A 23,274-nucleotide genomic window follows, 5' to 3' on the forward strand; every position below is an offset into this window, starting at 1 on the left:
CGGTTATTAATGGGTTTGGTTCTTAAATATACAAACCTACTAAATAACACCCAAAATTATCCGAAACTACAAGTACAATAGTTCAAAAGTTACAATCATTCAAAACAATCCCAACAATAAGAACATGTTATCAGATATCAAGTTTCAAAAGGTAGAAAGAGTTAAAGAGATTAAAGGAGAATAAGGTTTAGAGTTTGAGATTTGAAAAGTAGTAGAATCAAACTGGTAGTTCTTCCATCTGCAACTTCTTTTTTTCTCCTACTGCCTGAAATATATTAGATCACAAAGTCAGAATACATAATAATATACTCGGTTCTTAAAAAGAAGGAATACTAAGAAAGGTACATGAGTCATTGTCGTGTGTTTGTTTAATTGCCTTGTTCTTCACTTGCGAACTGAAACTCTACACAATGAAAAACATATAATCATTAAGCTTTTAAACATTGACAACAAGACAAAAGGCAGACAATTGGTAAACTTAAAATCTGGATGTGTTACCTTTTTCAAGTTGATCTTGCTCTTCAATATCAGCAACCATTTGTGCAAAGTTTTCCACTCCCTTTTCACCTATGTGATGGTCAGCCTTCATCCATTGTTCAGTGCACATCAAGACCTCAATCATGTAATGAGTTAAGCAACTCCTTTGTGGAACAAGAATCTGACCACTAGTGCTAAAAGCAGACTCCGAAGCAACTGAAGAAACTTGCATAGCTAGAATATCTCTAGCTAGTTCAGATAAAACTGGAAACCTTGTTGAATTGAACCTCCACCATGACAACACATCATATTCGGTTCCTAATAAACTGCTCTTTGGATTCTCAACGCTTTCCTTTAAGTATATATCAAGCTCTGTCTTTGTTTCATCATATCCCTCTTCATTAACCAACTTGTTGTAAACAGAAGCCATCCCCTCAGTCCCCACTTTGACTTCAACATCCGCAACATGATAAGCAGGGCGATGTCCTCCAGCAGTTGTCCCACCTTGAGAGGCTGATGATGCAAAACCTGGTGGGTTAGATCGATTTGTATTATACTCCTCAAACAACTTAACCATAACATCAGATACTGACTCACCAAGCCACTTAGATTGCAACGACCCTTTACCATATAGGGTTTCAAAACACAGATTAGCAAACTTCATCTTATTCCTAGGATCAAAGACACTAGCAATAATCAAAAGCCTATTGATATTATCTAAACCATCTTTGACAATGAGGTTCAATATATGGGCACAACAACGGACATGCATCATACAACCAGATAATATCAATGCATGAGGACTTATTTCTTGAAACTTCTCCACAAATATCTTAAGAGCATTTGTATTGGCTGTAGCATTATCAACTGTAATTGTGAAGACCCTCTCTATCCCCCATTCTGCCAAACAATCTAGAAGAACATCAGCTATGGTTGCTCCTTTATGGTCCAAAACATGCTTAAACCCGATGATCAACTTTCTCAACCTCCAACAAGAATCAACAAAATGACAAGTAATTACCATGTAGCTTGCTCCTGTGCTTTGTGCGACCCAAATATCAGTAGTGAGAGAAACTCTTTGCTTCTGAGCTACAAGCATTTTCTTCAAGGCATCTTTTTGGCTCACATACATTAGAACAATATCTCGAGTGGCTGTCCTTCTGGAATGTGGCTGGTAAAGTTGAACCCGCCTGCAGAAGTGTCTCCATGCTATACTTTCAATGAAGGCAAGAGGAAGCTCACCTAACACCAACATCTCATTACATGCCTCTCTAAAAACTGCTTCTGTTACTCTGCCCACTTGCATGTTCCCAGTAGAAACTCCACTACCGCTATTCAAATTTTGCTGAGTCGATCTTTGCTTCCAAGCGATGTATGACTTGCATGTTGTAAGATGTTTGGCCAAATTTGAAGTTCCTGAAGTGGTCGCACACTTCAACCCTTGACAACAATAGTTGCACTTGCATCTGTTTCTATTATCTGGCAGCCTTGTAAAATGAGCCCACACCGGAGACCTTGTTTTCATTTCTACTTGGGAAGTAGACCCAGTAGCTCTTGTTTTGGCTTTCCTCTTGCAACCGGTTTCATCATCTTCAACATTTATATAATCCTCCTCACCCTCACCCATAACTTCATCTTCTTCTCCATCCACAAAGTTTTCTTGGCAGGACGAAATAGGCATCTACACAATCGAGATATGCAAACAACAACAAAAAAGTCACTATATGCATCATAACTAATCATAAGTATAGATTTATAATCGAGCCTACGAAAATCTACAAAATTATAAATATATAAACAGTAACCTTAATGAATTGAATCTATGAAAATGAGAAACTTTATAAACAATCACGAGTTCACGACATTGAGTGATAATTACCTTGAATACAACCAAAGAATCGACGAAAGAGAAGATCAGATAAGTGAAAACAAAACCAACTCTCTGCCTTCGTTCTTCACTTCTTGTTGTTGTCGGCGCGGCGAAGAGGGAAGCAAGATATTAGGTTTAGGCGTTTAGGATTATTTAGATTACATAATAGATATGTTTATGGTGGGCTTAACGAGATATATTATCAAAATTCCTAATGGGCTTTGGTGTATTGGACTTATACATATATAAATATTAGTGGGCTATTAATGTGATCTGTTATTTTCGGATAACCGAATGGATATCGGGTAATATCCGAACCGAACCGATATCCATGGATATCTAATATACTATCCAATCGGTTATTACCCCTTATCCGAACCCGAACCGAAACCGAAATATTCGGTTCGGTTCGGTTCGGTCCATTCGGTTCCGGTTATCTGCCCAGAACTAATAAATACTTGTAGTACGATTTACACAACTTAACAATCAATCCCAATTTGATCAAAAAAAAAAAAAACAATCAATCCCAATTGCCAAAAAAATTCATACCCATAATCGAGTTCAAGAGTTGGAGAATTGTTCTGGAGTTAATCCACAAATTTTTGAAAATTTCCCATATGGGACAAACAATTTTTGACACCCGTATGACTCCCCTACCCCGCCTTCAACCTTACAATTGAATCGAGAAATTGAAACATAGGCTCTGTTACTATAATTTTTCTTCTTCTGGTCAGTCGAGCTTGTTCCTTTTTATCGTTCAGATTCAAATCTTCTAATATGGTTTTATTATAACTACCCAATTTCTGTTACCAGTGTAGTTTCAAGTATTGTCGTGCTTCCGTCAGAATTCAACAAATTGGATTTCCAAAACTTTCGGATCAAAAAAAAAAAAAAAAAGATATGCTCTGGACGAGGAGATACACCGACAAAGTTTGGTCTTTTAATCGTTCGTCGCTGAGTTTAGAATAAGGGTTGTTGTCTTCATCGTTCGATTGAACTTGAATCGATCCTCCAGATGAAGCAATTGCAGCCATTGAAGAACCTTACTCAGTCGCAGAGGACAGCTCTCGTTGGTGTCTTCGTGCTCCTTTTCCCGATTTTGTCCCCGAATCTCTTCGGCCCTCTTGGCCGCGCCTCTCCTTCTCTCTTCTCCGTCAGTCTCTCTCTCTCTCTCTCTCTCTCCCTATCTTCGATTTCATAAATTGAGATTGTGAAGCTGAAGACTTTAAGTGTTGGCAAAATTTGTAGGAATGGAATGCTCCAAGGCCTAGACATATGCGCTTACTCCAAGGCGCTCTTGATCGAGAAATTGTAAGTGGGTTTGTTAGTTGTTTAGTGAATCAATTTATGTTCTTTCCTCTTAAACCTTTTGGTCTACCCTCGAACCAATGTGCAGTCGATCAGACAGCAGGTTGAGTTATGGTCTCCTTTGCCAGATCAAGGTTGGAAGCCTTGCACTCAATCTTATAAAGGGTCTCGTAAGTTTAAAAATCAAAGCTTTCTTCTTCTCTCATTGGTTACATTCATGTGCCCTGAAACGTTTCTAATTTGTGTGATTGACGTATTTGTCATTCTTCACAGCCTTACCGGAGAAGTCTCAAGGCTTTCTTCAGGTATTCCTTGACGGCGGACTAAATCAACAAAGGATGGGGGTGAGTTGCATCTTGTTTGTTATGACGCTCTCAATTCTTACAGAGTTTTATATTGGTTTCTCTTCTGACTTTTTCCGGTTGCTTCTTCAGATCTGTGATGCGGTTGCTGTTGCCAAGATTATGAATGTTACACTTGTGATTCCACGCCTTGAAGTGAATCCTGTTTGGCAAGATTCAAGGTACTGTATGTGACAGGAGGCCCTGCTGTCACACTGTATTTGTTAAATCTAATTGTATGAAACTCCAAGTTGCCTGTGCCTTAGATGAATTTTCTGGTTTATGCTATGGGGGCGTTTCTTTGTAGTTCCTTCACAGATATATTTGATGTGGAGCACTTTATAAGTGTCCTTAAAGACGAGGTGCGGATTGTTAGAGAGCTTCCAACACAGTATGCTTGGAGCACGCGTGATTATTATGCCACAGGTATTCGAGCTACTAGGATTAAGACTGCCCCTGTTCACGCTTCCGCAGAGTGGTATTTGGAAAATGTCTTACCTGTTATTCAGAGGTTTGTGGCTTCTAAACCTAGTCAGCAGGAATGGCTGCATTGTAAACTCTTGGAAAATATGATATTATAGATAATGTTAGAAATGCTTAAGAGACGAAATTAAGGGGTGTTTCATGCAAATGTGTTCCTGTAAACAAGATTTTGCAGTAGTCCGATGCATTGTTACTAATATGAATTAATCACTCTTGTCTGCAGTTATGGTATTGCTGCTGTTGCCCCATTCTCTCACCGTTTGGCATTTGACAATTTACCTGAAAGTATACAGCGGTTACGGTGTAAAGTGAACTTTGAAGCATTAAACTTTGTTCCACGTATTCGGGAGCTAGGGGACGCTCTTGTGCATCGACTAAGATATCCTCCTTCCAGCTCTCAAACATCAGGAAATATGGATCCAACAGACAGAATAAACACCATCGTAAAAGCTGGAGCTGGAAAGTTTGCCGTGCTTCATCTTCGTTTTGATAAAGTACGATTTTCATCCTCAAAATGTGCCCATTTCTTTGCAGTAGTTTCTAGTTTGACATAGGTTTATATTATTTTCAGGATATGGCTGCTCATTCAGGCTGTGACTTCGAAGGTGGCAAAGCAGAGAAACTGGCACTGGCAAAATATCGCCAAGTGATTTGGCAAGGACGGGTCTTAAATTCACAGTTCACAGATGAGGAGCTAAGAAACAAAGGGCGGTGCCCATTGACACCAGAAGAGATTGGTTTACTGCTTTCAGCGTTAGGTTTCAGTAACAATACGCGTCTCTATCTAGCTTCACACCAGGTGTACGGAGGAGAAGCAAGAATCTCGACATTGCGTAAACTGTTCCCTGGGATGGAAAACAAGAAAAGCCTAGCCTCTGCGGAGGAACTGGCTGATATAGAAGGGAAAGCTTCTCTAATGGCTGCAGTGGATTATTACGTGAGTATGAAGAGCGATATCTTCATCTCTGCATCTCCTGGGAATATGCACAACGCATTGCTGGCGCATAGAGCATACTTGAATCTCAAAACCATAAGACCAAACATGATACTGTTAGGACAGGTTTTCGTGAACAAGAGCTTGGATTGGTCTGAGTTTGAAGGAGCAGTAGTGAATGGTCACAAGAACAGACATGGCCAGCTTCGTCTACGCAAGCAGAAGCAGTCTATTTACACTTATCCAGTTCCTGATTGCATGTGTAAAGTAGCTTAGCTTTCTCCATTTTGGTCCCAAGTCACTTTTTTCTTTACTTTCTAAGATATGACTTTTATGTACTCTATGAGTAAATTAATAGTTGAAATCAAACTGAATGAAACTAATCAGTCTTGGGGACTGGAAAGTGGTCAACGATTTGCATCAATCTGCAACTGATTCTATATATCTTTTTTTTTGTGTCTATTATTACTAGGAACCAAAATCTTGAAATGATAAAAAAATATGGTTGGTTATAATGTACTCATCAAAGGGCCGAGACAACCATGCATTGTTTTTTTTTTAAATGCCCATGCGATGCATGAGTTAAACTTAAAATCTAAGTAAATTATTCTTACCAATTAATTTATGTAAATGTTAAATAAATTAAATCTACCAACGTATAATATTATATTAGTACAAAATCTACTATACTTTATTTGTTTAAAATCAAAATCAGATCCATTAATTGTTTAACAGAGGAAACGGAAACGTGGGAGGAATTGATTTAAAATTAAAGTTTTTTTTTTTGAACTTTTGTTTAATAGTGAAATTAATTAGTTAAGAGAAAAAAAGGAAGAATATCGAAGTTTATTTGAAAGAAACTAATGTTAGAAGTCGTATTTTATGCAGAAAAAAAACTTATAATATTCACTTTTTACCATTATAATTGATGGAGAAAACTTTTATGTTAGAAAAAGTGTGATTCTCACTTTTAAAAATTTAACTCACCACTTTTAAGTTTTAACCATTATTTATTTTTTTTTGATTAGTAGAATGAATATGTAACATCATTTAACTTTTCTTGATGGTTTATCAACTTTTATAACTTTTTTTTTTTTTTTTTGTAAAATAATAATAATTGTGGTTAAAAAAATATGTGGTTTTTTTGGAATTATTGTTTTTAATTTGACAAAAAATAAAAAGAAAAGTCAATAAGGAAAGTGAAAGGAGCCCACTCAGATTCAACGCCCCACCACCGATAAACACACAATAAGCCCCTCTTTGCTTCCTCTTGCTCTTCGATCTCTCCCCCTGAATCCTCGAACCCTGGAGAGAGAGAGAGAGAGATTGAGTTTGAGTGAGTGACGGGGGAAGCTTATCGAATCGAGAAGAAGAAGATGACCTCTGCTTTGTATGCTTCCGATTTGTTCAAGCAGCTCAAGTCAATTATTGGGACCGATTCGATTTCCGACGACGTCGTCCTTGTGATTGCAACCACCTCTTTGGCACTTGTAGCTGGCTTTGTTGTCTTGCTATGGAGGAAAACGACGGCGGATCAGACCCGGGAGCTGAAGCCTATGGTCCTCCCTAAGTCTCTTATGGCTAAAGACGACGATGATGCTGATTTGGGATCCGGCAAGACTAGAGTCTCTATCTTCTTCGGTACGCAGACTGGAACTGCTGAGGGATTTGCTAAGGTACTCCGCGACTACTCTTATAACCCTTTCAAGTTTTGATTTGATCTCTGATTTAAAAGATTGGGTCATTTCAGTATCAGTTTCTTTTTTTTTTTTCATAGGCGTTATCAGAAGAAATCAAAGCAAGATATGAAAATGCCGCTGTCAGAGTCGTTGACTTGGTATGATGTACTTTGGGAGTATGATTTTATTTCACTTCCTCTTGTTTAAGCTACTGTATATTCACTGGTTATGGGTTTAATTAGGATGACTATGCTGCTGATGATGACCAATATGAAGAGAAATTGAAGAAGGAAACTTTGGCCTTCTTTTGTGTTGCTACGTAAGATTTATCCAATCCCATTATGATTTCTTTTTTTTTTTTGCGATCTATAACCTCCCAGAGTTTGATGGATTCGTTTATTTTTAGTTATGGAGACGGAGAGCCTACTGACAATGCTGCTAGATTTTTCAAATGGTTTACGGAGGTTTGTAGCATCAATGCAATGAATCAACTCCAAGTTTAGTTTTTCCTTGGATTTGATTTCCTCATATATTCTGTGATCATGTTTTTAGGATAATGAACGGGATATAAGTCTTGGACAACTAACATATGGTGTGTTTGCTCTTGGTAATCGCCAGTATGAACATTTTAATAAGGTACCGTTGTGAGAAAATGTTTCTCTCTAGCTTATTGATTTTCTTCTGACCTGATCTGACGGTCATTTTCTTGGACCAGATCGGGATAGTTCTTGATGAAGAGCTTTGTAAGAAAGGTACATGAGTATGTTTTCATATATTTTAAGTCTTAGGTAATGCTAGATATCAGATAGAGAGCGTAGGAGATATTTGCGCTATGTTTTACCTAAGATAGTGCCGAATGTTTTCTCTTTTCTCTCTGGCTACATGGATACCCATTTCTTAGTTTCTTTAGTGCATGAGGTAAAACGTAACTGGTATCATCATTCAATGCAGGTGCAAAGCGTCTTATTCAAGTTGGTCTAGGAGATGATGATCAGAGCATCGAGGATGATTTTAATGCCTGGTTTGTTTCTGAGTCTCTGTCTTACGTTTGCTCCTGTGAAAGACTTTCTCTAGTCTTTTACTGTATTATTATAGACAGGGACTCTACAGTCTACAGAGTTGACTTGGTTAATAGTGTTTGTAAGGGTCTCCATACTGTATTATTCATGCTTTTTGTGGTTTGTAGGAAGGAATCGCTATGGTCTGAACTAGACAAGCTCCTCAGGGACGAGGATGATACAAGTGTGGTAACTCCCTATACAGCTGTTATTCCTGAATACCGGCTGGTGATTCATGATCCTAGTTTTACATCCGAGAAACCAATGGGATCAAATGTGGCCAATGGAAATACTGCTATTGACATTCATCATCCCTTAAGGTATAGTTAAGGTCTAATAAATAGTAAATACTGGAATAGGATTACAGTTTCGGTTGCATTCTAAAAGTTGTTTCTTCTTCCAAACAGGGTTGATGTTGCTGTGCAGAGGGAGCTTCACACACCTGAATCTGATCGGTCTTGCATCCATCTCGAGTTCGACATATCAGGGACTGGTATTACGTAAGCATCCAACTCTTAACATATTTTATTGCATTATACCCTTGCATTAAATACAAGGCAGTCCAGTTATCTCAGCTTACGTAGACTCCTTGTTTTATATGATTATTAGAGTGATCTGGGAGATTTTGCTACAAATTCAGTATGTTTTGAGTTAGTAGGACTATGGCATTCCATTGAGTTTTGTTACCAGGATTACATAGATTAAAAAATACCAGTCACATTGGGTCATGTGAAAAAATAAAACCTTCACATTGAATATCTTCAATATTGGTTTCTGCCATTCGTTTCTGTGTGTACTTTTATATTCACATGTTGTTTTTGATGTTTTAGTCTACAGTTGATTGTTCTGTTAAAATTTCACAATTAGAAAACCGCGTATAAAAACTATTGCATTTCTTTCAGATATGAAACAGGAGACCATGTAGGTGTTTATGCGGAAAATCATGTTGAAATAGTTGAAGAAGCTAGAAAATTGCTTGGCCACTCTCTCGATTTAGTATTTTCCATACATGCTGATAAGGAAGATGGCTCCCCATTAGGAAGCGCAGTGCCGCCTCCTTTCTCTGGTCCATGCACACTTGGGGCTGGTTTGGCAAGATACGCTGACCTTTTGAACCCTCCTCGAAAGGTTAACATCTATTTATTTTGTAATTAGCCTCACATAGCTTTTCATGGTTGCTTTGGTCTTTGCTTATTCCCAAATCCCAAATATTGAACTCTTTTTTTTGGTTTCAGTCTGCGTTAGTTGCCTTGGCGGCCTATGCCACTGAACCAAGTGAAGCCAAGAAACTTAAACACCTGACATCACCTGATGGAAAGGTTCTAAATGACTGGAATATCGATTTTTCTCTTGCTTTTAAGTTCTCATGAGTTAACACAGTCGGTTTATCTATTGTAGGATGAATATTCACAATGGATTGTTGCAAGTCACAGAAGTCTGTTAGAGGTGATGGCTGCTTTTCCATCTGCCAAACCCCCACTAGGTGTTTTTTTTGCTGCAATAGCTCCTCGTCTACAACCTCGTTACTACTCCATCTCATCCTCGCCGAGGTAATTTAATTCTTTTTGAGATATCAGTTGTGGCAGACGGAAAACTAACCCTTGAGTGTCTCTGTCATTCGAAATCTTTCTTACTTTTTTTACAATACAGATTGGCGCCAAGTAGAGTTCATGTTACATCCGCACTAGTATATGGTCCAACTCCTACTGGTAGAATCCACAAGGGGGTGTGTTCGACATGGATGAAGGTAATTCTTACCTTCTCATTTACTATCCAACATTTCACTGTTACTTTTTTTAATAGTTTTCAAAAACTCAGAATGCAGTTCCTGCGGAGAAAAGTCATGAATGCAGTGGAGCCCCAATCTTTATTCGATCATCTAATTTTAAGTTACCGACCAACCCTTCAACTCCAATCGTTATGGTAGGACCTGGGACTGGCCTGGCACCTTTTAGAGGGTTTCTGCAGGAAAGGATGGCACTAAAAGAAGATGGAGAAGAACTAGGCTCATCTTTGCTCTTCTTTGGGTGCAGAAATCGGCGGATGGTGAGACTTTTAACAAGCACCTTCTTCATTTGCAGTGTCATCATGCTGAGCTGCTGCATATATTTATGTTGCAGGATTTTATATATGAGGATGAACTCAAGAATTTTGTTGATCAAGGCGTAATATCTGAGCTCATCGTGGCATTCTCGCGTGAGGGAGCGCAGAAGGAGTATGTTCAACATAAGATAACGGAGAAGGTAAATTATATGGAGGGCTGCATCATGCTTTGAGAAAAAGAATGTCAAATAATCTCCTTACTTTTTGCATTTCATCTATGTGTAGGCAGCACAAGTTTGGAATTTAATAAAGGAAGAAGGATATCTTTATGTATGTGGTGATGCTAAGGGCATGGCGAAGGATGTGCACCGAACTCTACATACCATTGTTCAAGAGCAGGTATAAAGAAGCATTGTGATGGAATTTAGTATTTTACTTCGGTTTTTTGCCTTGGAAGATCGACCCAATGATTTTATCTTACAAATTTCCAGGAAGGTGTGAGTTCGTCAGAAGCAGAGGCTATAGTTAAGAAACTTCAAACTGAAGGAAGATACCTCAGAGATGTCTGGTGATTTGATATAATATGATTAATTGGAATTGTCTGCCTTTTCAAGGTTTCTTTCTTGGTACGAAGACTCTTTTTACCATTTAGATATTTATTTGTTTATTTTCTTCCATCTCCCTTGTTTTCTTGCTTATTATAGTCAAAACATGAATGGTTTGTCAAAGTTGTCTTTGTATGAACAAAAGTATAAACTATTAAATAAATCTGGAGGAGCCGAAAAGATTTTAGTCATGCTTTGTAGTGTCCATGGTAGATCATTGTGAACCAGTGAGTCAGTGACTATCTCTTTTCGCTCTATAATCTGTCATGTCCAGTTTCCGAATGTAGTAGACACCAAACAAGAAAGATCTCAAGGGTAGCCTCTGCCTCTATCTATTATACTAAGAAGAAGATTGGCAAAGAATATTATTCTAACAAACAAGCAAATTGTCAAAATGTCACTTATAAAATGTTGTCTTATACGAACAAATAAAAATGTTGAAAGTAGTAAGTAGTAACTAATAGTTTTGTGCATGGATATTAGATAGATCTAATCTGATGAAAGGTTGAAACTCTTGGTCTCTTTATAAACGTAGATTGATTTGGATTTTTCACTTCTTCTCTTGCCAAGATAAGACTTTCTTTAGGAATATGTTTTTGATTTGCTAATAGTCAGTCCCACATTATGCTCTTCCGGTTTTGGAACTCCGGATTTCAACCAAACCCTCTTTTTATATATATAGAGTTGTTTTGTCTTCTTTGCTTATCCCCTCATGTGGATATGTGAGGAATTAAGTCAGAATCTTTCTTTTGACATGGAGGTCGGTCCCAGGAGCTCAAAATTGTTGTAATAACCCGTCTTCCATAAGTCGATGGAGTGTTAGGCAAACGTGAAATGCCTTGATCTTAAACTACATCAAGCTCAACCAAACCCATCTTTTTTCGTGTTGGATATACCAATAATAAATTCCTCCGTGTAGTTTCATTCCATAACTGGCCACTAACAACCAACAACGCATGTTCGTTTTTGTTGATATCAACCAACAACGCATGTTTGTCAACCATCTATATTATTATTTTTGAAGCACATTTTGTGTTATGCCCTTGAAGTTTTGGTTATTTAATTTGTTTTAATTACAAAATTAACCCCTAACTATTTTCCTAAAATAACAATTCCTGGAAACGCATTTAATGGAACTATATTAATCGAACAAATTTATTTACACTTATTGCCATAATAAGCTTGACACCATCTATACTTTTTGATGTTTTCAATCAAAACTCTACGCATTAAATTTTAAAACAAGATTAAAATCTGAAAACCTATTTTAATAGATCTTAAAGGATTGTATGTGATAGTTGAATGTAAGTCTACCGACTTTGAGAAACAAAGGATTATAATCTCAATGATTATTATGACGTAGATAACGTTCATAAACACGAGAACCCAAATTAAGAAAATCAATTTTAGCAAATATTTAACTTTGTCACCAAGAAATACATTTAATTCAGTATATATCTCCTTTAGAAACTGAATATTGTTCTGCAATAATGTTACCAACTCAAATAGGCATACAGAAAAATCTCGTGTTTATTACTAAGGATCGTTTGATTCCTTGCTCATCAAGCATTATTGATTTACTGGTTAAGAAACTATTGTATTATATATATTTTATTTTTATTTTTTTGTAATTTGAGAAGGCTTGATTGTGATTTTCGTGCATAGTTATATGGTGGGATGAGTTTTATCTAAGTTCACTTCAAGAAAATATAAACATTTCTTATTGTTAACAAACAAAGCAAGATTGAAAGGCAAACAACTCATGTGATGTTCAAAAGAGGAGCTCCAGAATTTGGAAAACTAAGAAAATGATTTAGCACAGGTACGTTAACTTTAGCATTGTTACTTTTTTTTTTTTTAATTGCTTACTTGGCTTTTGAAATTATGTTTTTCACAAGAACATGGCCAATTAAAACATGTTTCATTTTTTCCCTGTAGGTGAGTCCTTGCAAAGGCAATGTTGAGAACAGGACCAATTTTGAGTTTAGTATACATACCTAGGTATCATCTTTATATCTATTATTATTAAGATCTATGTTATTCTATGGCTATCCTAATTCATTATTAAAGTTTTGATTTACAATATAGTTTCACATATCTCAATCCCATATACCAAAATTTGTTTTGTTTTTTCATCAAGCAACATTCAATAAAAATAAGTATCAAACCCTTATAGGTAAGTGATTCTATGGGTTATGCCGATATGTAGAAGTAAGAGAATGGTTTACTATTAGCTTTTTGAAATTAAGTTTACTTAATTTTTGTTTATTGGCCTTCGTATTGTATTTATCACAAATCTCTCGGTTAGTTTTACTTAATTTTTGTTTATTGGCCTTCGTATTGTATTTATCACAAATCTCTCGGTTAATTTTACTCCTAACCAGTGGTGTAGATAAAACATAACAAAGATACGATATACGACAAGAGGGATAGCTTGTGAGTTCAATATACTTATCCACGTGTATTATGGAAGCTATTCAATGCACAAAATTGTAATTACAAAGTTTATTATATAGACTAACATTATTATTTTCAATATTTTGGTTTAAGACATGAAGTATTGATGACTATCCATTGTATCAAGGTGTATGTAACAGTAGAGTAAATGTTTTATTGATCATATCACTTAGACTTGATCATTCTACACTTTTTAGTATTTGTTTAACTATTAGAAAATAAATTTGTGATTTAAATAATGATATATAATACCTCTCTTGAAAACCCAAAATTAGCATTTCGAAATATAGTTTACATCATACTTTATATTAGTTTCAAAAAATATATTTGAAATGAATCTAATTAACATTAATTAGTATCCCATAATTATAATATGTTTAAATATATATATATATATATTCTAAACATTTTAATTTGCTAAAAGAAATTTAAATGCTCGCGGGTCATTTAATGGACCAGGTTAGAATTTATACAAATATGATTATATAGTTTTTATGGGTTGTCTATTATACTAAAGCACACAAAATATCTTAATTTTGAATTAACAATCAAAATACAATTATATAATTTTAAACACTAAACAAAACAAATAAAATTAATCAATATAACTTAAACATAAAAAATTATCCCGCGGTGTATAGCTGGTTAAAATCTAGTATTAGTTATTGTAGATTGCTTTCATCCTACTTCAAAAAAAAAAAAAAAACTATTTTGGGTATCATTAAATAGATAGTCCAAAACCAACATTAATTGTTTTTTCTAGTTGTGAGTCCCATCCAAATCAATAGATAATTTTGGTAACAATTGAATAGTCCAAGACCCACCCCATTAGGTGTTTTTCTTTCTAGTTGTCAATCCCATCAAAATCAATTCAGCGGGACATTAATTTTTATTGCAAACCAATACTGATTCATCAGCATTTCCAAAAATACAAATTTATTGAATGTTTGGCCACATTTTAAGTATATAAATTTTCTCTCACAAGGAGTGTCATTTTGACACATTGCACATAAATTAAGAAAAACTATAATTGTACATATATCCCCTATATATTAAAAGAGAAGCATTCTGAAGAAAAATCTGATTTGTCGTCGCCAGAGAGCTCCTTACCTAATTTATTATTTGCCCTTAGTATTCCATAAAATTACATAAAACTGCCATTGCTATATATTTTTTTTGTAACTGTCACTGTTGCTATTCAATTTATTTATATACACAATATTTTGCTCTTATAAATTCTAAAATTCGTAAATATTATTCAAAAATTGATAAATATTATTCCCTACGTATTTTCAAAATTAAATTAATTTCACTATGTATTGTAATATAACAATATAACTATATTATGAGATGTAAGAAAATATATATTTAAAATCATATTTTCAAAAATATAAATAATGTTACCTTTATAATAATTTTATAAAGCTCTAATAATGAAATAATCGAATATTATTTGAAACTGGCTCAACATTTATTCTTTTGCTAAAAACAATACATATATTTGCCCAAAAAAGAAGTATGATCACCAATTGAAATGACATGAATACATATTTTAATTTGGATAACTATGTAGTTAAATATTATATATAAATATGTAGTTATAGTGTTTTTACATAAATCTTAAAATTAAGAAAGTCCACTCCAATAAAAATGAAAAAAGTAATAATATTATACTCATAGCTGAGACACATTTAGTTATTTAACCTCATTTTGATTTATTATTTACAGCTATATGCCATTGTGTTTGCAACCAAAAAAACTAATGTGTTATTCTTAAAAACTTTATCACACAACTTTATTAATATAAATTAAGTTTAAGCTTTAAATATATTTTATATATTAGAAATATAATTTATTGAGATGCATGTGGGTTATCCGCGGATCTCACGAATTCGAGTGAGACAGATGCAAAGATATTCTGCGGTTCAAAATATTTAAACCTGTTGTGGGATGGCTTAGCGGACGGGTTTGACCGGGTTAATAATTTTATTTAAATCATTTGGTTCATGAAATTTTAGTTTTTTTTGTGGTTAGATTTTGATAAAAATCTAACCAATCACTAATTCGTCAATCTAAAATTTATGGTGAAACGATTAATATTTTAAACTTTCATAAATTTGATGAATTTAAACCAATATAAATTTGTATTATAAATGTTATACTAAATAAATATATTTACAAATGTAATAGCTCAAACAAAAATTTCTTTCCGTGCAACAGCACGGGTCTTTACCGAGTATACCCTTATCTAAAGAGTAGTTAATCATTTAAGTTTAATAAAAAAGAGCTTTGGATTAAGGATAAAATAAGAAATTTGGTGTAAAAAATCACATTGAAAATATTAAGTGACACTCTTTGTGAAACAAAAGAATAGTCAAAAGAAATGTCCAATATGCCATAAGAATTACAAAGTGTAAATAATGTATAGTAGTTGCACATCACAAGAACAAAAAAAAACAAACTTACATAATCATATTAGTCACCTCATCCTTGATTTTTGCAAGGTCTTCTTCAGGCATCACCACACTCACAATCCTTGCAGACTTTTCCTTGGGGAAAACCAAAACAACACCTTTGTCCCCAACCCCATGAATCGTGTAGTTTACAAAATCCGGTTTCTCCCCTTTGATCTCAAACTCGTACATATCTGCCATGTCAAGATTCACAAACGTTAAATTTGCACCGTACGTGATAAAATCAGAAGACCCTCTATCTTCTTCTATCATCCGCTTGATCACACCGTTTTCTTCTCTTTTCCCACACGCAATCAGTGCAGCTAGTTCGGATATCCCAATCCTTTCGTCCTTTCTCTCCACTACACTTATCACCAAGTCATCATTCCAACAGCTTGTAGATTTCTTACGGTCGCAAATAGTTATAACATTTGTGTCTGTTTCGCCACGGATATTCAGTAGTGAATTCCATATCAATGCATAGAGAATATCAATCTCCGAGAGAGGTTGGTCGACTTGCGTGGTGTACTTGGCCATCAAACGATCAAGTTGGTTGAGGCTAATATTAAAATTGTATCTCCCCATATTGCATTTATTGGCAAGTAACCAACAGTTGCCAACCGATTCTATCTTTTTTATGGCAATAGCTTCACCATTATGATCATGAGAGGTTAGTTCGGGGGTTTTTGGGTAAACGAGTTCGGGTAAGCCATGACCCGACATTAGCTGTCCAAGTGTTTTCATGAACGTTGATGCTGAAAACACATCTCCTAGAACATGTGTCCAACTCAGCCCAATAGAGAACCCCCCACATTTAAATTGAGTTATCTGAAATACGAAATTCAAAGTAAAAAAAATATTTAATTTAATCTTGCCTGATTTGTAAAAGACTCATTCACATGTGAAAAATATATTTTTTTTTCCTTTTCCACATAGCATATTTTTTGGAATGAATTTGAAATGAATGTTTGATAGTAACTACTAAAGATTTTGCTTTACAACATTATTAATTCACCTGCATGGGAACTTTATTGATCCATAAAACTAAAATGTGTGTATGTGTGTACCTGGAGAAAAACGAGTGGAGAGAAGAAAAGATCAGGACCAAGAACGTGATCGTAGACAAGGAACCGGTGGTCAATGGTACGATCTTCCAAGTCGAGCCACTTCTCCACCGTGAACTCTTCGACGTTGGCCTCGACAATGCGTATGCCACTGTCGTTGCAGCGAATGTAAGGTAAGGCTAGACCAGAAGGGTCGTTGTCGTTTTCAGGCATCCGGATCCGACCAGAGACGTGATGATAAGATTGGAGTAGAGTAAACATGGTGGTCTTCAAGTCGGAGACGGTAAAGTCACGTTTACCCTTGAGAAAGTAGACGGCACGGACGTAGTGGAGCTTCATGGCTAAGTCCATGGGGGTGAGCGGTCGTGGCTTGTTCTCGCCTACCACAGAAGCAGGGACCACCGAAGAGAGCCTGACACCAGTCACTGGGCTTGCCTCCATATTTTTTTTGTTGAGATAAGCTGATATGTGTCTTGTGCCTAAATAGGATGTGTTATATAAAATACCAAAGTTTCGAGTTGGGACCGGACAACTGTTTCGGTGACGGCAACATTAAATGTAGATGGGATTCGGGTGTCTAGCAACGACAGGGTTGGACAGTTTAAGTGATCAGATCCATCCAACAACGACCCTTCTTTATTACATTCACCATGTCATATGGCTTCAAGCAACAAACGCACATGTACTGGGTTGTAGCCAACTAAAATTCTTCACAAGATACTAGTATATTATTATCAGTTTTACTCAACAAGTTGCATGAATCCAAATAAAACAAAATACAGATTCCTATAGTAGCATTGTTTCCAGCAGCAAAAATGATAAGAATACGAATGTGGGACACTTCAAACGCATTCACGCAACAAATTTTCCTGATAATGATTTTACAATATTGTAGCATTACTAAATCTTGAGCAAAAACAAAAACAAAAAAAACAAAATATTTTAGCGTAGAACACACCTATGCCAACCATTCTACTCCCCAAGATGATCATCATTCGCTGTTGTGTCTCGTTAAGAAAATGAACACTAGTCATTGAACAATACCTAGCTCGAAAGAGTCGTCGATGATCTTTCCGGGTATCCTGATCGACTCCAGATGCTTGTACTTGGTGTATTTCACTAGGCCTATTGTCCTGATCAATTGCTTGACTAATCGCATGTAGCCTCATCTAGAGAAGCAGCGAGGTACTCAGCAAGACTCTGTTGATTATTGCTAGCCTTGTGGGAAGCTTCTGAGGTCACAGATTTTTTTGGTGCAATAGAATTGGGAAGCCAGGCTTGACTTGTTGTTGAGTTGCTACTAGAAGAATCTGAGCAACTCTTCCATAAGACTGGCTTAAGATACTTCCATGGATCTTCAGCCATGGAGTTGGAGTAAAATCGTTCTGCCCCTAGTTCCATCGGTCTTCTTCCTCCATCTCTCCCAAAGCTTGTGTTCATACCGCGTCCTCGGCTTCTACCTCTTCCTGAGTTAGGATATATGTTTCCAGCCCAGTTAGAGTTCTGCCGTCCGTAATGGGAATATTGTGGAGCAGTATTGTTGTAGTTGCCTCGACCACCGAATCTATTATTCCCCATGTCAGGATATTCTGGAGAGAATGGTAAAGGACGAGGTACCCATTGAGGTGGACCTAAATGGTTAACTGGTGGAGGCCTAAAGTTATTATTCCAAGCGGCGGGTGAACCTCTGTGTGAGGGTGAAAGATGCGCCATCCCTCTTGGTCCGGTATGCAGATTATTACCATCATAATGAGCTGCTTGAAAACCGCCATGATTGGTATGTCCCAGATACTCACTGCTCAACGATCCTGTTCACAGTTATAATACAAGGATCAGAACTAGATTACTTCTCATTGTCAGAAAGAGAACATAAATTTCCGTAACTGATGAGAACATAGTACTATCAATTCCTAGAAAGGGAAGCATAAAGGGATACATCAAATTTAGGTAGCAGAAGTTAATAGGTTCGCAAACTTATTCTTGATGAAGAGTGACAATTTTATTCCTTCAATGATCTTGACTTAATGATCACAATCACGAACACATTACTAAACACTAACAATGAACAAAAATATCCTAATGATTTGATGTAGAGATCACCTAACTCTCCCAAAGCCAAGAAGCTTCCTTACAACCAGATACCACAAGTTAGTTCCTGAATATGTTCCATCTTATACTTATATACTCACCAAGGACCAACTAACATGCTAACTAAGTTAAACTGACATGGTACTACTTTCTTGTGAGTGAGTTAGTAAAAAAAAGAACCTGGAACAGACGGTGGAAACTGCGGCGGCACTGGGGAGGTGGTTTGGTGATGATGAGGAGAGGAGATGTATTGTTGTTTAGGGGTCTTGTTTCTCTTGAAACTAGAATAAGCAGACATGGGGTCTGTGTAATAATCAAACCTTGGCTTTTCAAAAGACTCCTGCTGGTGAGTAGATGTCTCAGCCAAGGGATTAGATAAGTGACCTGTGTTCACAGAGGCTTCAAGACCTATAGAATCATCTTCGTTCTGTGTAGCAGCTTCCATTCGCATTGCTTTTAACATCTGTTTTCGTTTCTCTGAATCTTCCATTGTGTTGTTGTTACTCAATGTAAATCCAACTACAACGATCACAAAGGAAAATTTTAGAAATCAATCCCATCAAATCCAAAAGACGAGCTATGCACAGTTAAAAGCATTAGATACAGAACACAATCTGACCCCTAAAACACCAAATTCTTCAATTATTCAGATATCTAAATTGGGGAAATAGAATCGAGAGTGATTACGAACCTTGACAAGGTACTGCTTCCCCCAAAAATCTTCACTTCCTCGTCGCCAAAGGTCCAAGGTCGGATTGAAAACCCTGAACTGAATGAAAAACAAAGAGCCTTTCAATACATAAACGAAGAATTCCAAAATCCGGTTCGTGTTCAACCGTATTTTATTTTTCAATAAATTCGGTTTACTGGTTTACGACGATTGAAATCATTAAACCGGACCGGGAAATTTATCAATTGCAATTTGCAAGCACGAGAACAAAAGCCTCGTCTCTCTGAGTTGTTCGTATAATCGTATCTCGATCGACGCCGCTACGTGCTCCTTTCAGGTGATCTGCTTCTCCGGTTTTTCATTCATCTCTGTTGTTTTCTAGATTTTTCGATCACCCTTAGATTTGTTTCGATTTAGTGTTTTGTCTAAGCTTTCTAATTTGTATTCTGAACTTCTGATCAGATTTACCGGAAAAGTTGAATCCCACTCTAGCATTAGAATGCACGGTCGTCCAAGGAAGGCTTCTAAGCCAGAAGACGAAGCAGCTTCCGCTGCTAAAGCGGTTAAGCTTCGGTCTCTTCAGTCTCAGTTTATGACTTATCATCACGAAAAAATGTACAAATCTTCTCTTTTCATTTCGATCTCATCAGTTTATTTTTTTTCAGAATTCTTAGTTCGATTTACAGGATCCTTTGTTCATCATCTACTAATGATCATCATGTATGTTGTGGTATATTGGTTTCTAGTTATACCAAGGAAGCTATTGAGTTGAGCACGAAGCTTCTAGAGATCAATCCTGAGGCGTACACGGCATGGAATTATCGGAAGCTTGCAGTGGAGGATAGCCTTTCCAGAATTGAGTCAGATCCAAACTCGGTCAAGTCAATTCTTGATGAAGAACTCAGAGTGGTGAGTTTTTCCTACCAATAAGTAAAAAAAAATTAAACAAATTCTGCTCAATGATTGCTGTTTGTTCTGTTCTAAATTCAGGTAGAGAATGCTTTGAAGCAGAATTTCAAGTCATATGGTGCTTGGCATCATCGGAAGTGGGTTTTGAGTAAAGGGCATTCCTCCACAGGGAATGAATTGAAACTTTTGGATAAATTCCAGAAGCTGGATCCCAGAAATTTTCATGCTTGGAATTATCGCAGGTGAAGATTAGGGAATCTCAACACTTTTTTTTTATGGTGCATTGTGTATGTCAATCAAAGCGTTGCATATTAATGTGTTGTTTGTTTCTTTTCAGGTTTGTTGTAGAGCTAACCAACAGGTCAGAACAGGATGAGTTGCAGTATACAGATGATATGATCAATAACAATTTCAGCAACTATTCTGCATGGCATAATCGTAGGTACGCATATTATTATGTAGTAAATTATATGGAAACTCTATTTACATGTTCGTTTTTTAAGAAACCGAAGCATTAGATTGATAGTCACATACCTCGAACCAAAGTAATTAAATAGTGTAAAAATGGAGTTCATCCCTGGAAGGATGCATTTGTTCATGAACAATATGAAGCTTCCTCTGATGGAACATTCATCTTTGGGTTACTTGGCTTGTTTATAGTTTGGTTGATACTATTGATGTTATTGCTATATATTTATGGGATACAAAAAGCTAAGGCTTAGTTACTAGCTTCTCGATTCAGTAAACACTGATACACCGCCAAGGTGTTCCTCACATCAGCATATTTACCTGCCTGCGCTATTACCAATGTATCTTTTTTGTTGTTTGAAATTCTGCAGTGTACTTCTTTCAAGTTTGCTAGCAAACAGGGTTGATGGATTTATTCCAGAGAAAAAGATTCCTGATGAATATGAAATAGTACATCAAGCTATTTTTACGGACCCAGATGACCAAAGTGGTTGGTTTTACCATCTTTGGCTACTTGCTCAAACTGTTAATGTGGAGTCTCCTCTTCTCACTTCCTCTTGGCCTTCGCATGGTTCCAGTGTCATTCTATCTGGAGCTGGGTGCTTGATTGGCTCTCCTTTTAACGTCACTACTTTTTGTTCTGAGACGGGTTCTGTTCCACTGATTCTCTACTTTGACCAAGCTGTTGGTGGAGTTAGCTCGTTGACTGTTACAATTGATTCTGAACTAAAAGGAAAAGAGAACCTTGTTTGGGAACCAATTTCGAATAAAAGCTCTCAAGTGTCTTGTGTCTGGGTTGCTCGTCTGAAATATCTTATTTCAGAACCTTGTGAAAGCAAAGAATACAAAGTGAAAGTCAGGCTTGGGAACTCTCCAGGAATTATTTCTTCCAGAGGATTTAATTTCAGCACTCCTTATGAGTTTGTCTTTACAGCGCATGTTCATGATACCGCCAAAGATTCTCAAGAGCGCATTGTTTCATGGACGGATGGTTTTGAACTTTGGGATGCGCAGTCAAAGGATTTGAATTCTCTTGCCACCTCGGATCAGTTAAATGCTGGAATTGATTTAAAATGGCGTCAGGCAGCTATAGATTCTGAGATTGAATGTTTCCGTCTATTAGCTGATAGGTATATCCTATATACTTCATTGTCTCGATGGGAATGAGAAATTGTAGTCTTGAACTTTGTGCTCTTATTCCTTTTATAGCAAAATCGGAAAGCTCACTCTTGCGAGGCTTTTGATGGCTTCTGAAGCTATGATGTCGGATGCTGCTGTTAAGGGTGTTCACTATGAAGAAATACTCCAGCTGTATAACGATTTAATGGCACTGGATTCTTCGCATCACCACTACTACAAGGATGAGCACAGCGTAGCTTTTCTCCACAAGGTATTTAGTCTTCCTTTTCGTAGTGAATCTCAAATTGAGCTTTCCCTACATTCTAATCTACAGTATAATGCTGATTGTTTGAATCTAGATTTTTTATAAAATTTCTGTTTCATCACGCCTACTACTCATAAAGACAATGTTCATGCAGGTGACTTCAAGCAGTGAATCCTTGTCAAGATACCTTTTTAGATATAGGGGTATGAACAATCTAGTATGTCTCCGGCTAAATAAGTTATCACTATCTCGGATAGCCTCTGTCGAGAAATTGCTGTTTGTCCAAATGTTAGACCTTAGTCACAATGAGCTTCATTCAACAGAAGGTAAAGTTTCTTGATTCCAGCTGTTGCATCTGAGTGGTAGATGTGATTAAATGGTGTATGTGGGTCTTGCAGGATTGGAGGCAATGCAACTTCTCTCTTGCCTAAATCTGAGTCATAACAGAATCAGAAATTTTTCAGCGCTGGACTCTCTAAGACATGTGAAGCAGCTGAAAGTGTTGGATGTTTCCCACAACCACATCGGCAAGCACTCAGTGGACACAACACGGTACCGTTGTTCTTCACCGCTCTCTAATTCAGACTGGAGTCAGGATGATGTAAGAAGACAGAATCCGGGATTGGTCACCAAATACTGGGATGCGTATTTCGTGTTAAGAGATTTGAATCTGAAACAATTAGATATAGCAGGAAATGAAATTGCAGGGGACGAATTCAACTCTTTTGTCCTCCAGGTTGTGCCAAAGCTTGTATGGCTCAATGGCCAGAAACCTGGGAATTAGATCATAGGGCCAAGTTTTTGTATTTGTAGATCATCAAATCCCCAAAGCAATTGGGGTTCTCTTTCTTGATGATGGCTGTTGTTGTGATTTGCTTCTTATTAACAGTTAACAATCTTATTTATACCTTTTTATTTACCAAATTTGGCTTATATTCCCTGAAAACCTGAATCCTTTGTTCAGACTTTTGGTTTTGATTCGA

At 36.5% G+C, this 23,274-nt stretch overlaps 6 protein-coding genes across 7 annotated transcripts; 3 read left to right on the top strand and 3 right to left on the bottom strand.

Moving 5' to 3' along the window:
• Window positions 1–56: 56 nt before the first annotated feature.
• On the bottom strand, window positions 57–1,194 carry LOC147933757 (zinc finger BED domain-containing protein RICESLEEPER 1-like). Its single transcript, XM_087475683.1, has 3 exons — window positions 499–1,194; window positions 346–403; window positions 57–265 (listed from the first exon to the last, which is right to left on the bottom strand). Exons 1-2 carry the CDS (start codon window positions 1,139–1,141, stop codon window positions 369–371), a joined length of 678 nt encoding a protein of 225 aa, XP_087331809.1. The 5' UTR covers window positions 1,142–1,194; the 3' UTR covers window positions 57–265; window positions 346–368.
• A 1,613-nt stretch (window positions 1,195–2,807) lies between these two features.
• Window positions 2,808–5,792, top strand: LOC104722534 (O-fucosyltransferase 31). Of its 2 annotated transcripts, none has more exons than XM_019232756.2 (9): window positions 2,808–3,076; window positions 3,161–3,500; window positions 3,596–3,658; window positions 3,744–3,825; window positions 3,929–3,999; window positions 4,090–4,178; window positions 4,304–4,507; window positions 4,703–4,973; window positions 5,051–5,792. In XM_019232756.2, exons 2-9 carry the CDS (start codon window positions 3,363–3,365, stop codon window positions 5,687–5,689), a joined length of 1,557 nt encoding a protein of 518 aa, XP_019088301.1. In that variant the 5' UTR covers window positions 2,808–3,076; window positions 3,161–3,362; the 3' UTR covers window positions 5,690–5,792. The 2 variants fall into 2 exon arrangements, with proteins under 2 accessions (XP_019088301.1, XP_010439019.1); XM_010440717.2 differs by having other exon boundaries at window positions 2,829–3,076; window positions 3,166–3,500.
• A 695-nt stretch (window positions 5,793–6,487) lies between these two features.
• Window positions 6,488–10,989, top strand: LOC104722533 (NADPH--cytochrome P450 reductase 1). Its single transcript, XM_010440714.3, has 17 exons — window positions 6,488–7,089; window positions 7,191–7,250; window positions 7,335–7,411; window positions 7,499–7,556; window positions 7,645–7,728; window positions 7,808–7,844; window positions 8,044–8,113; window positions 8,279–8,470; window positions 8,558–8,650; window positions 9,053–9,278; window positions 9,386–9,469; window positions 9,549–9,700; window positions 9,801–9,897; window positions 9,969–10,196; window positions 10,271–10,393; window positions 10,479–10,592; window positions 10,685–10,989. Exons 1-17 carry the CDS (start codon window positions 6,790–6,792, stop codon window positions 10,763–10,765), a joined length of 2,076 nt encoding a protein of 691 aa, XP_010439016.1. The 5' UTR covers window positions 6,488–6,789; the 3' UTR covers window positions 10,766–10,989.
• Window positions 10,990–15,568: 4,579 nt separating this feature from the next.
• Window positions 15,569–17,293, bottom strand: LOC104722535 (protein ECERIFERUM 2-like). Its single transcript, XM_010440718.3, has 2 exons — window positions 16,776–17,293; window positions 15,569–16,536 (listed from the first exon to the last, which is right to left on the bottom strand). Exons 1-2 carry the CDS (start codon window positions 17,211–17,213, stop codon window positions 15,718–15,720), a joined length of 1,257 nt encoding a protein of 418 aa, XP_010439020.1. The 5' UTR covers window positions 17,214–17,293; the 3' UTR covers window positions 15,569–15,717.
• Window positions 17,294–17,623: 330 nt separating this feature from the next.
• LOC104722536 (protein SICKLE) lies at window positions 17,624–19,631 on the bottom strand. Its single transcript, XM_010440719.3, has 3 exons — window positions 19,552–19,631; window positions 19,041–19,379; window positions 17,624–18,580 (listed from the first exon to the last, which is right to left on the bottom strand). The coding sequence occupies exons 2-3, from the start codon at window positions 19,348–19,350 to the stop codon at window positions 17,922–17,924; spliced, it is 969 nt and encodes a 322-aa protein (XP_010439021.2). The 5' UTR covers window positions 19,351–19,379; window positions 19,552–19,631; the 3' UTR covers window positions 17,624–17,921.
• Window positions 19,632–19,640: 9 nt separating this feature from the next.
• LOC104722537 (geranylgeranyl transferase type-2 subunit alpha 1) lies at window positions 19,641–23,237 on the top strand. The gene is made up of 9 exons (XM_010440721.2): window positions 19,641–19,867; window positions 19,993–20,145; window positions 20,277–20,439; window positions 20,521–20,681; window positions 20,777–20,881; window positions 21,279–22,037; window positions 22,117–22,297; window positions 22,446–22,617; window positions 22,690–23,237. The coding sequence occupies exons 2-9, from the start codon at window positions 20,030–20,032 to the stop codon at window positions 23,073–23,075; spliced, it is 2,043 nt and encodes a 680-aa protein (XP_010439023.2). The 5' UTR covers window positions 19,641–19,867; window positions 19,993–20,029; the 3' UTR covers window positions 23,076–23,237.
• The last annotated feature ends 37 nt before the right edge of the window (window positions 23,238–23,274 follow it).

This window comes from Camelina sativa, chromosome 11 (genome assembly GCF_030686135.1).
Source record: "Camelina sativa cultivar CO46 ecotype springtype chromosome 11, ASM3068613v1".
In the NCBI taxonomy this organism is placed as follows: domain Eukaryota; kingdom Viridiplantae; phylum Streptophyta; class Magnoliopsida; order Brassicales; family Brassicaceae; genus Camelina; species Camelina sativa.